General features: G+C 40.2%; 1 protein-coding gene and 1 long non-coding RNA gene across 2 annotated transcripts in view; one reads left to right on the top strand and one right to left on the bottom strand.

The window, feature by feature from the left end:
- SNX9 (sorting nexin 9) overlaps nucleotides 1-13031 on the bottom strand; it is a 98741-nt gene that overhangs the window by 45683 nt on the left and 40027 nt on the right. The window contains 1 exon segment of the mRNA XM_030556650.1: nucleotides 420-594. Coding sequence (XP_030412510.1) covers nucleotides 420-594 — 175 coding nt within the window.
- Nucleotides 3091-10202, top strand: LOC115648678. Its single transcript, XR_003999641.1, has 3 exons — nucleotides 3091-3102; nucleotides 9022-9024; nucleotides 10040-10202. It is a non-coding gene; the product is annotated as an uncharacterized LOC115648678 (long non-coding RNA).

Raw genomic sequence — 13031 nt, 5'->3', positions numbered from 1 at the left:
AGAGGGGTAGCCGTGTTAGTCTGTATCCACAAAAACAACAAGGAGTCTGGTGGCACAATAAAGACTAACATTTATTTGGCCATAAGCTTTTGTGAGTAAAAAAACCCACTTCAGATGCATGGAGTGAAAAATTTTCATTCCATGTAACTGCTGTGTTACGTTATGTTATGTTAGTGGTCCCATCACTGCTAACCTTTCCGGTGGAAACAGAAACAAAAATGGTATTTAACACTTTGGCCATTGCAACCTCATCGAGTAATGTGCCTACCCTGTCCTACCACGTGAGTGTTTGCTAGGTTTTTAAACTTTTCATAGTATAGAAAAGGGACACTACTGTACAGTGATCCTCATTTATACCAGCATTCTGGTCCAGATTATTTAGAGATTGAACAAACCATTCATGGGAGCATTTAGCTGACCTGGGCCTTGATAGGCCTGAGGGTGCCCAAACTGTGCTGCTCCCTCCCAGTTGTTCGAAGTGATGTTTTTTTGCCCCACTGCACTTTCAGGTTTGGTTGCCCAGGCATCACCAGAATTTGCATTGTCCGCATTTCCAGATTTCCAATTTGACCAAGGGTCATGGGCACTGTTGACCTACAACATATAAATAAAAAAGAAAAATAGTAAAAAAAAATGCTGAAAAAACACAAGGGGAAATGTATCCTAAATCTTCACCATCACTGGAGAGTGCAAAATCCCCTAAATTAAGAGAGACAAGTTTTCTGTGTTCAGCACTTGACAATGACTTCATAACCAAGGCAAATCTCAGATGCTCATATACTACAGGTATAAGGACTACATAAATATCTAGATGGATTATGATTAACTTTCCACTGATGGTAACATTGGGACATCACTGAAAACAGTATTGCCTTAACTACTCAAAGTGAAGTCAAATTATTGGTGCCAACAATTTTCTAAAGCACTCTTATCCACCAGAGTTATCTCCAGTTACCCTGAAAGTATGTGCAGATCAAAGACAATTCCAAGATTTGACATTTTGATGTGAGATTTTATTCTGTCAACTCCTGTATGGGTGTTTGGTTTAGTGAAATAAAGGTCGCAATGATCAAATATTTAAAAGACGAACAATACAAATTTTCCTTTGTGTTTTGTACTTCGAGAAAATAGGTAAATGTTTACTTGTGTGCAAAGAAGAGCACTCTACCAGAGATATTACATGTAAAGGGCAAAAAACAACCTGACAGTCATTTTTATTTTCTGACAAAGAAAAAGACAATTCAGAATTGGAGCAGAAATCCTTGCATTTTGCATAGGCCCTGCAAAGCAGTGAATGCAACACTTCTGTCACACAGTAGCATCCCAACTGGACAATCCCTAGCAATGAATACTATAATACTGACTACCTACAGCATTTGCTAGGGTAGAATGCTGTAAGATTTCATTAAGCTCTCCATTACAAAACACTGTTAACTTCTTCCTGGCCACCATCTCCCCTTGCAGAGTTTTTCACATGATCATAAATTTATATTTAAAAACACACAAACTTTTCTCTCTCCCCTCCACCCCCACCCCCACTTTTTTCCCCAGCTGAAGTCTTCCACGGTTGGTCACAGCTTAAAAGCATGCTGCTTCTTCTGCAAAGTCTGAGCAAAATCTGATTCACTGTTTGAGTTCTGAGAGATTGAAATATTTTATCTCAAGCCCGGAAAGAACACAAAAGACTTTTTTGCACAAATATGCATCAAAACAGCTGAACTTTAGAAGCTGAAACTATTCAGACATCTAGTTCCGAGGATTTATGTACAGGCGAGTTTGGATAGGGATTCTGGAAAGATTTTTAAAACTTGTATGAGGCTGTCATTCATCTCAACTTTACTAGTTAGCCTGGTACATTTTCATTTGAGATTTCAAACTATGGCTCCAATAGCTGCATTGGGGGGGCGGGTAAGTAACTGAAAATGACTGATGGTATAACATGGGAAATATATCCTCCCCCCTCTTTTTTTTGGCAGCTTTAAGTTTATGTTCACCCATGACTAGTTCATGGATACGTGCTTATCTGGGTCTTTGATAGGGGAAAAAAGGTTTGTATAGTTACAGCTGAACAGAAAATTTATAGAAAAGTAATTCTTCTAAAGTTTTAGTTCTCAAATCTCACGCACTGAGGAAATTCAGCCTGCAGCCATAGAACCCTTTTAGGCTGCTCAATGTTTCTGGATGCCAAAATAGCCATGTTAATAAAACTGCTCACTTTCAAGATTGCACCCCATCCTATCCAACACAGAGCTGGCGATAGTGGTGATCCACACATTCATGACATGACAACTCCATTAGCTGCAACTCATACATATGAACAAAGCCACAGACCCTAAAGCTCTAGCTGGCAAAAAATACAGTAGCCAGTCTACTAGCAGCACAGATGGCTGTGAACACCTCAACCCAGCGCTCTGAGCTCTGCCCTGGCTCTATCCATTAATGCACACAATCAAGTTAAAAGGCTCTGCTTTGATACTCAAACCCTCCATGAGAACTGTGAACAGTTATAGTACCTAGGATATCACCTCTTCCCCTCAACCAGCACCTCCCAGAATAGCTAACGTCCACCAGAACAAAGAAATAGTCCATCAATATAGGGGGGCTTACAAGTGTAGGAGATTGAAAGGAACTGGATCTAGCCTGTGGAACTCATTCCCACAAAAGCCAAGGATGATCATGGACCTCACCACTTTCAGGACTGAATGTAGAACTCAATTATTGGCTTTAGCTTTCCCTAAAAATTTCTTCACATACACAAACCCTGCTTACACTAGGGAACCATTGCAATACTTGGGAGGTGCTCAGAACCTATGAGGATGGGGGCCATGTAAGTACCTACCTTTACAGAGAGAGAGACACACATATAAGTAGGCTGTATGCTAATGAAATTTCTGCAAATGTTGGATGGTAAAACCAGACCTCAAATCAGTAGGGATCACTTTGCATATAAGGTAACCAGCTAAGAATCTATCCAGGGGAAAAAATGTGCCTCTGAGGACTGGATACTTGTGGTAGAAGGCCTTTGAGCCAGAAAAAGTGCCATCTATTTGGCTCCATGCCAGGTCAGCATCATGCAGAGAGCTGGATCTGGTGCTCTTCTGAGTATATAAGCTTCTTCTGGCCAATGAGGACTTCCAAACCCACAGAAACAACTGATTGCATAAGAATCGTCTCAGGGGATACTGCTGGGTTACTGGGCTCTCCTGTTCCTGTGTGGCCTGTTTCTGACACATTGTTGCTCTCATTCAAACTACGGGAAATCATCTGTAATTTGTGGAATCTGAATTTGTTCTTGCATCTTTGGTTATTTGGTACATGCATAGGCAGGGGCAGGCACAATGGACCATTTGAGATGCTGACTAAAAAGGGAGTGCCTATACTGAGACCAAAAATTTTGGAAAAACAGTCACCAACAGAGTATTATGTATGCAGCACCTAGGAAAGAACTGCTTGCATAATACGCATTTGCTTGTACACTGCTCACCTGATTGACAGAGATCAGCTCAGTAGCGGGAAGACTGACAGAACGAAGTTATATTGAGTGGCCTGCCAAAAAGGCTGAGAGTCAGGAGAGATCATCTCCACATTGTCAAAGACAAGATCAGGTAGATCCAAAAAGTGAAACACTCAGAGGGATAGAAAAAGCTGAGCTGCCTCCTGTGAGGGAATGGAACTGACTACTGAGATTCTGAGCCCTTGTCCCAGGCTACAGTTTCCCTCCTGAGAGCCTCCTTCCTTCCTTCATTTGATGGAAAGAGTCTTCTGGGAAGAAAGACAGAAGTGGCAGAGTATGCTTGCTTCCAGTATGAGCAGAAAAATGACTGATAGGATGGGAACAGAGATGTTCCGTCCTGCACTGGACTGTCTTCTGTTGTGCTCCCACTTCCTTGTCCGTGGAGTTATGCGGATTTACGTAATGGTGAAGATGAAAAGACAAACTATGTGTGGGGGAAAGGGGTCAAGTATTTTTACATGGTAATAGGATTGGGGGGTGGGAGTTGTTTTGGTTTTTTACCTGTCTTGTAGGATGAGTTGAAGGAGGTGACTCGCTAAGGTTTTCCAGATTACCAGTCTGAGCAACAGGTGCCAAAGAGTCCACCTTAAAATAAGAAGTGCTCAGGCTCAGTGAACAAGAAAAACAAAAAGCAGAAGGGAAGAAGAGACTGCATAGCAGTTTTCAAAACAATGCGGCAAACTCATTTCTGCAGTGAGGCAGATCAATGCAACTCATGCATGCCACAAACCTCACAGCTTCACAAACGTGCATGGCATGCAAGGCAAAACACTTTTATACAAGACTAGTGAGACTGTCACTGCTGCCAGGTTCTAAGCATTATTTATATACCTGGCAAAGTTCCAGATCACAATGGCATATTACACAAAAAAAGAAGAAGGCAAGAGTAAAACACCACAACAACAAATGCATGCAATCAGCATAAACTGATGAACATTCATTGTTTTAGGAAGAAGTCCAGTTAAGTTTACAGTCTTAAAAACTGTTTTCTATTTGTTCCCTTCTAACATATATGACAATGACTATGAATGGAGCATAGGAGTTGTGTAACCATTTTGTAAAGGAGAATTGAAAGATACCACTTTAAACATTGCCAAGCCACAATGAAAGATCTGGTGACGGTCCAAAGAACTCATGCCTATCGCACACTGTGCTGAGAACTGTCACTTTGCTTTCTAGAACTTCAATGTACTGTATATGCCAAAGTATAATTGGTGGTTCTGCTCGCAGAGGTCATATACACCAGCCTGGACCAAGTTACAGAGAACCCTGAGAAAAGAGCATCTTTTGTATGCCAGACTAAAATCATTCATTTTCTGAAGAAATATTTCATGAATTTCTATTTATTTAGTTGTGTGACCATGTAACAACTCACTTAATGTATATGTGAAGGAGGCAAAGTTAAGGTTCTCTTTGGAATTTTCTGATTTTTGAATACCACCATTTCAACCCTTAATGCTACATATTTACATATATATTACCCAAACACACACGCACGCCTTATTAGACTATATTTATGTTATGCACATCAAAAACTGAATCTTTTTTTAACATAAAATTGGATGTCTGAAGTCTTTATACATTCACATTTATGCAAAAGTTAAGCTTGAGAAGCTAAGGTAGCAAAAATTAGTACACTTCACAAGATACAGTCCCTATAATGGTGTTAACTCTTCCACACTGGACAACCCCCTGTCTATTTCGTGGTATACATTCAGTTAAAAGGAACATTCCATGGTATCTGTTCAACAGAAACTACTACATACGGGCAAATAAATTTGAATTAATATTGCTGTAGGACTCTTCACTCTGCCATACTGCACATATGCAATATTTTCAGAGGGAGGGAGGGGTTAATGGTTTTCTAAAGTGCATGAATTAATGCTTTAGGCCCTAATCCTGCAATAGCTCCACATAGGCAGATTCTTACACTGAGCATTGTATAGGATTCCAGGGCATTGTGTTATTTTCTGAAGTGCATACCATGAAATATATAGTATCTACATAAGCAGATGTGAACATCAAAAGTTTAAAATTATAGTACATGGGGGGAAAAAACCCAACCAACCACATCACCACCCACATAGTATATGCAACATGGTATAGTTTCTACAGCAACATAAATTTCATTCTGAGAATTTCCTTCTACGTTATTCATTTATCAACCTTTACTCGAAAACACAAAAAAAGGGCAGACTCAGCTAGTGTTCTCATGGCTCCCCGCCTTCAATTTTCACCAGCTGAGGATCTGCCCCAAAAATATTTTGGATGAAATGTGTTTATTTTTCACAGGGGCTAGGATGGAATGTCTTTGTAAGATAAAGGCGAGTGGAAAGAGGAAAAAGTTCCACAAATCCTTAGAGCATCCAGGCAATAAATGAAGTCTGAACTTCATCAAACAGAATCAATGCAAAGTTCTCAGATGTACATTCAGACATTGACACAGTTCTTATGAAACCATATTACTATGTAGGAGTAACACTGCACTGGTATCATTCCTGTACGAACTGCAGAGTACAGGTAAGGTACATTTCATTCAGACAACTGGCTTTTCCATGGAACTAGCAGTAGGACTCCACCAACTCAGCTGACCCCTCCACTGAACATGCAAAGGAGTCCAAGCGCTGTTGAACTGCTTCCTTTGTCCCCATTGAGAGTTCAGATGCTGGCCAAATCCTTCCTTCCACTATATGGACAGATCAGAGTTCCCCCAGCTGCAAACCTTCTCCCAGGTGCTTAATACACAAGATGTAATTTACGCCAAATTGGAACAAATTAGCGAATTTTTATCCCAAGGCAAATTATCAGATTATACAGTTCTATGTTTGCACACACAAACACATAACTAACTGCTATTCGCTTTCAAAAGATACAAAATCTTTTTCTAAATTTGCCTTGATTCGCATTCCTCACTGAGGCCAGTTGTCATGCCAAGTTTGAGTTATGTTACAAGTGACAAATTTCCTATTGTTTAAAAAAAAAAAATACAAGCTATTTCCCTCAACCTCCACATCCCCTTCCCACACACTCATAACTCAAAACCAGACAATACTATTTAGCTCAAACTTTCTTTGAACAATGTACGGAAAGATTCGTTCCAAGAAAAAAAAATTTTTTTTTTTAAAAAGAGGAAACTGTCTGCCTGGAGATACTGGTAGAGAATGGAAGAGAGTGTCTTTTTGATTTTAGCATTTACTTCTGCAAAACACTAACTATTTTCATAGAACTTTGTCAAATGAACGCTAGAAATTTTGCAACAGGATACAAAAAGCCTCCAATTAAAAAAGCTGAACTTGCAGGATACATATTTTAAATCAGGAACTAGAGACGCATACAGTCATTTTGGGACAGAAATAATTTTGCTCCTCATCAGAGAAGTGGTGTCAAGAAAATGAAAGCAAAACTAATCTAAAAGGCACAACTTATCTAAATACTTCTCATTATCAACGTACATCTGAATGCTTGATACTCTAAAGTCACTCCACATTACACAGCCTTTCCCTCAATGACAGCTAGTGATCAGCTTATGCTCTGAAACACAAGGAAGGATAGCCTTTAAGTTTTAACCTGCAGTAGCTAGTGAACTTATAAATCTTATTCATACTATGTTTCTAGCTTTTACTTCAAGATAAAATCCTGCTACCCACTAAAAATATTCAAGCAAAAAGAGACTTTTTTGTCCTTTTTTTGGTCTTTTTAAAAAAAAGGTATATAACAAAGTCCATAGAGTTGCTACTATATGTGGAAACATACATATTATGACATCCTTCTTTTAGTAGCCACACACACTGTGGTCTATCATGCATATAGATTAAATTTAGAGATGCATTTATTTGTTTTACCAAGATTGCTCAGAACAGTAGATATGGCCTAACCTGAACAATGAACACATGTCTTGCTAAGGATGTTCGGCCCAACTGGTCTGTAATGTCATTAATACACATGTAAAATGGTCTTATTTCAAAGTTAAGTATCTCACTTTTTTTCCCTCTCAAAATACGAAACAAACAAATAGGACACTCATATTTGTTTAACTTTTTTTTAAAAGTTAAGGTGTATAAATGCACAAGCATCTTATATACAGTACCAGTTTTCCACTTGACAAACTCTGCTGCTAGAATACGAACACTGAAATTGGGAAATGTTCGTTAGAATTGTTGGCAGACCCTTGATTATAGTAACATTACTATTCATCATCAAAAGGGAAAATTCATAAGGATTACTTAACAGAGCCAACTAGAATGAAATATAGACACTTGTATTTCAAGCATGCATTCTGAAACGTCCCAAAGATCAACAGGATCCTACCCAGAAGGCAATACCTTTTCAGAAAAAATGGGAAGATCATTCTGATGGTTAGAATTCAAAAAACTAAATATTGACCTAACACAATAATGAAGTCCACATTTTTTAAATCTACTAACAACTGGACATAACAATTGGCTCCAGATCAGACAACATAATTCCTTGCAATAAATGAGTATCATTCAGTTGTGTAAGACAAACTATCTTGAATAAAGTACAGTATTTACATAACAGGAAATCCATTCTGGTTACAGTTCCTGGAAGTGACTCAAACCAAAGCTGAAGAAAATTCCATTGTTTTTGTTTCAGTATACATGGGAAAGCATGGCAGATGTGAAGACCACCTCTCTAAAATACACTTTAAAATATAGATCTGATTTAGCATGCACCAAGTTAGCTCCCTCTTAAAAATAGGATTATTTTAAATTGTGTTAATGAATACCAATAGTTTTCACATAAAATATTGAAGTGATTTATGTAATTCTGAAGCCCTTCCAAAAAGATTAGCAGATACAATGCATTTGTCCATTAGGACTGATCCACTTAATGGTCTAAAGCTAGTGTGTCTGCACTGTCACTTGGGGCAAAACCCCAGTGATTTCTGGCCCCTGCAAGGACCGCAGGATCTGAAGAGTGTTGGACAGGCACATCCATGATCTTGGGCAATTAAAAGGTTATCAACTTGAAATCTAGTTAAAAAAAAACAAAGCGAGTTAAAAGGAGTTTGATATTATATCTGCCCACAGCCTCCTCCCAATTGTTGTGGTTTTACAATCACATTTTCCTGTTTCTCATGTTTTTTTCTCTCCCCTCCTACTGAGTACTCGTGGCACCTTAGAGACTAACAAATTTATCTCAGCATAAGCTTTTGTGGGCTACAGCCCACTTCATCAGATGCATAGAATGGAACATATAGTGAGGAGATATATATAGATACAGAGAACATGAAATGGTGGGAGTTGCCAAACCAACTCTAAGAGGCTAATTAATTAAGATGAACTGTTGTCAGGAGAAAAAAAAATTTGTAGTGATAATCAAGATAGCCCATTTAAGACAGTTTGACAAGAAGTTGTGAGGATACTTAACATGGGGAAATAGATTCAGTGCGTGTAATGGCTCAGTCATTCCCAGTCTCTATTTAAGCCTAAGTTGATAGTATCTAGTTTGCATATCAATTCAAGTTCAGCAGTTTCTCATTGGAGTCTGTTTCTGAAGCTTTTCTGTTGCAAAATTGCCACCTTTAAATCTGTTACCGAATGGCCAGAGGGGTTGAAGCGTTCTCCTACTGGTTTTTGAATGTTATGATTCCTGATGTCAGATGTGTGTCCATTTATTCTTTTGTGTAGAGACTGGTTTGGCCAATGTACATGGCAGAGGGGGATTGCTGGCACATGACGGCATCTATCACATTGGTAGATGTGCAGGTGAAAGAGCCCCTGATGGCGTGGCTGATGTGATTAGGTCCCATCATGGTGTCACTTGAATAGATATGTGGACAGAGTTGGCATCGGGCTTTGTTGCAAGGATAGTTTCCTGTGTTAGTGTTTTTGTTCTGTGGTGTGTGGTTACTGGTGAGTATTTGCTTCAGGTTTGGGGGCTGTCTGTAAGGGAGGACAGGTCTGTCTCCCAAGATCTGAGAGAGTGAGGGATCATCTTTCAGGATAGGTTGTAGATCTTTGATGATGTGCTGAAGAGGTTTTAGTTGGGGGCTGAAGGCAACGGCTAGTGGCGTTCTGTTATTTTCTTTGTTGGGCCTGTCTTGTAGTAGGTGACCTGTACTCTTCTGGCTCTGTCAATCTGTTTTTTTCACTTCAGCAGGTGGGTATTGTAGCTGTAAGAATGCTTGATAGAGATCTTGTAAGTGTCCGTCTCTGTCTGATGGACTGGAGCAAACATGGTTGTATCTTAGAGCTTGGTTGTAGACAATGGATCATGTGGTGTGTCCTGGATGGAAGCTGGAGGCATGCAGGTAAATATAGTGGTCAGTAGGTTTCCAGTATAGGGTGGTGTTTATGTGACCATCACTTATTAGCACAGTAGTGTCAAAGAAATGGACCGCTTGTGTGGACTGGTCTAGACTGAGGTTGATGGTGGGATGGAAATTGTTGAAATCATGGTGGAATTCCTCAATGGCTTCTTTTTCATGGGTCCAGATGATGGTGTCATCAATGTAGCACAAGTAGAGTAGGGGCATAATCTCGTGCCAGGCTGTACCCATAGCCGCAGCATGTCTCCAAGGTGAACAGCCTCTGGCATGTTAGAACAATGTAGGTAAGGGAAGTTGGCAAGCCGGATCTGTAACTTTAGGATAGGGATTGGCTCTAAAGGCTGGGTCGGTCGGGCTGGGGTGCGAAGTGGGGCTGGGCACGAGCCACAGCTGGACGAGGCGCAGCCCTCTCAGGGGACGGTGGCAACTGACCACTATCCCTTCCTGTGGATTGCCCCAGCTGAGGCAGCCGTCGCTTGCCCTCTACTTGAACTACATTGATTAGCCTCTTAGAGTTGGTAGGACAACTCCCACCTTTTCATGTTCTCTTTATGTGTGTGTGTGCATATATAAATATATATCCTCACTATATGTTCCATTCTATGCGTCCGATGAAGTGGGCTGTAGCCCATGAAAGCTTATGGTCAAATTTGTTAGTCTCTAAGGTTCCACAAGTACTCCTGTTCTTTTTGCGGATACAGACCAACACGGCTGCTACTCTGAAACCTCCTACTGAGCAGTACCTCCCCAGATACACACAAGAGAACAAAAAAAGAAACTGGAGGAAACAATGAAACTGACTTAAAGTACTGTCTAATGCACAAAGTAACCACTGGAAAAAAAAAACTATTTTCTTCTCTCTAATCTTTCAGTCACAGCAATCATTGGTGTTATTGGTCATACGGTAAGAGTTTTGGGTCAGATGTGTAACTTAAGCTGACAGAGTCCCTTTAAGAAGCAGTGCAGTTGGGAATCTTGTCCAATCTACCACTGGAAGGCCAGTGGCTAGAGAGAGTAGTGAAGGAAAGAAGGGTGGGAGAATTGTCAGGGCTCCATGCAGAACTTCCTTTTCTTTCTCTCTCATATTACCAGAAATTACATGTGTGAGCAGTGTTATCACTTTAAATCTGTGGCACACCTAGGATGGGAGCATGTACTGTACAAGGCCCAAAATTTTGAATACTTCAGTCTCTTAAAGCACATCTAGACGAAGGGCTTTAAAAACCCACCTGCCTGGTTATTTTGGGTAAGTAGGCAAAAGTTCCAGGCAAGTGATCAGAGTGGCGTAAGCTGAGGTAGACACTTTTGTCTTCTTGTGTCTCTCAGTATCACCAAACTCAACAGCTTCAAAATGAGTCAGCCATCAAACAAACAAAAAAAATTAAAGATCATGAAAGTTAAAAAAAAATCAAAATCTTTTTATTTTCCTTCTGGTTTTGGGGCCTTTAGACAGCATCTGACTCACATTTTCAAGTATTTCTCTGCAAACATGAGACTTTTTTTTTTTTTTTTAATTAGAAACAGATTCTCATGCAAGTCAACTGACTTCCAGAGCTAAGGCTTTAAAGAAAGACAAATACCGTGATACATCCATAAAATCATGAGAGTTGGCAACAGTGGTGTGTGGAAAGCACCAAGTGTTTCATGGGAACTAAAGCTCTCCTCCAGGGTGATGACAGGAAGGAATGGAACAACAACTTAGGCAGTGCTATTCTTTTTCCAGGAGGGTGTAAAGCAGCTGAAGACATTACTGTTTTCACAGGATGTAGACGGGCAGACATGGAGCAGAGCAGGTGCCGAGTTGCTGTTATTTTCATGGGATGGGAGGTGGAAGAGAGGAGCAGAGGGCCCAGGTTGAGGAGGAGATGGGAAACCAAGGTCCTCTTGTGTGCCAGGAGAGCCAGAGCAGGAAGTAGAACTTTTAATTTTGGACGGCGGGGACAGCAGGGGGAGAAGTGAGGAGTGATTTTCAAAAGCAGAAGTGATTTGGAGTCAGCATTAATGGAGCAAGGAAACGTCATTAGTAGACCATCTGAGGGCATGACTGATTTACTGGGGAAATAAAGATGTGTCAAGGGAAACTAAATATCTATGACTGGTTAGGATAGGAGACAGGAGAGTATAGAGATTCAGCTTTTCATAGAAGTATATGTTGGAAATTCTTCAAGCCCTGAGTGCATGCTCTCATTTGAGAATTTCAAATGAATTTCTTAGGTATGAGCTAATCAATTTACAACAATATTTTTTAAATAAAAAAAGATACTTGACCACCACATACTCTAGTTTGTATTCAAACATCATTTATCTCCTTAAAAATGCTGAGCTCAGTTGTTGGCCAGATCTAAACTAGAAGTCTCCATTTTGTAATAAAAAGACTTGAAAGAGTGAGCTCCAGGGAAGTATAGATACCTACCTAATATGGCACTTACAGATTAAACAATACAAAAAATTCTTTCCTTTTGGAACTGAAGTTTGATATTCATAACATACCAATGTCCATTTGACTCCATAGCTACCTGCATGTTAGACAGCTCTACACAACATATGTTGTACACTAGGCAGCACTGAAAAGTCAGCATTTACCAGAAGTTACTATATCCACTCTCTTGTAATTTCGAGGACAGTGCCCAAGTAAGATCAGCCCCATCCCCCTCAACTGCTGCAAATGATGCTGCTGAATGCAGTCCTTTCATGCAGTCCTTTTGTTCTCTCTCTATGACTTGGGCTCCTAAGTGCTGCAGTAATACAAATACGTAATAATAATTAATGATGTTGACCTCCAGATAGCAGTAGCCTGATAAATTTGAAACTCCAACTACTCTGGCTGCGGAAAGGGGGAGGATCTTACACTTTTCCTTCTCCATATACCCTGAGAGCCTTCCGACTTTGGAAAGAAAGGGAACTAACAGCTGACCCCCTCTTCCCACCTCTCCCTCCCCACAGCCTGAGAAATCTTCCCACAATAACTCCATAATCACTGTTCATAGATTTTCAGTGCAGCAGATGAGTGAAATCAATAGGACTAATGTCAGTTTCACTGAAGTCCACAGGATTATCAAAAGCAGCAGTGAAACTGAGCAGGGTCTTGTGAGTTTCACTCTGCTGCTAGCAGCAGAAGCACTGAGTCATCTGTCCATAGACTCGGGAAGACAGCTCTGCATTGGTTCACCTATGGAAGGTTATTTTGCAGCCATAAGAGAAGGTAGATAGTTTCCTACGCACAAA

The sequence above is a fragment of the Gopherus evgoodei genome, chromosome 3 (genome assembly GCF_007399415.2).
Source record: "Gopherus evgoodei ecotype Sinaloan lineage chromosome 3, rGopEvg1_v1.p, whole genome shotgun sequence".
NCBI lineage: Eukaryota > Metazoa > Chordata > Testudines > Testudinidae > Gopherus > Gopherus evgoodei.
This window is presented reverse-complemented; position numbering and strand designations above follow the sequence as displayed.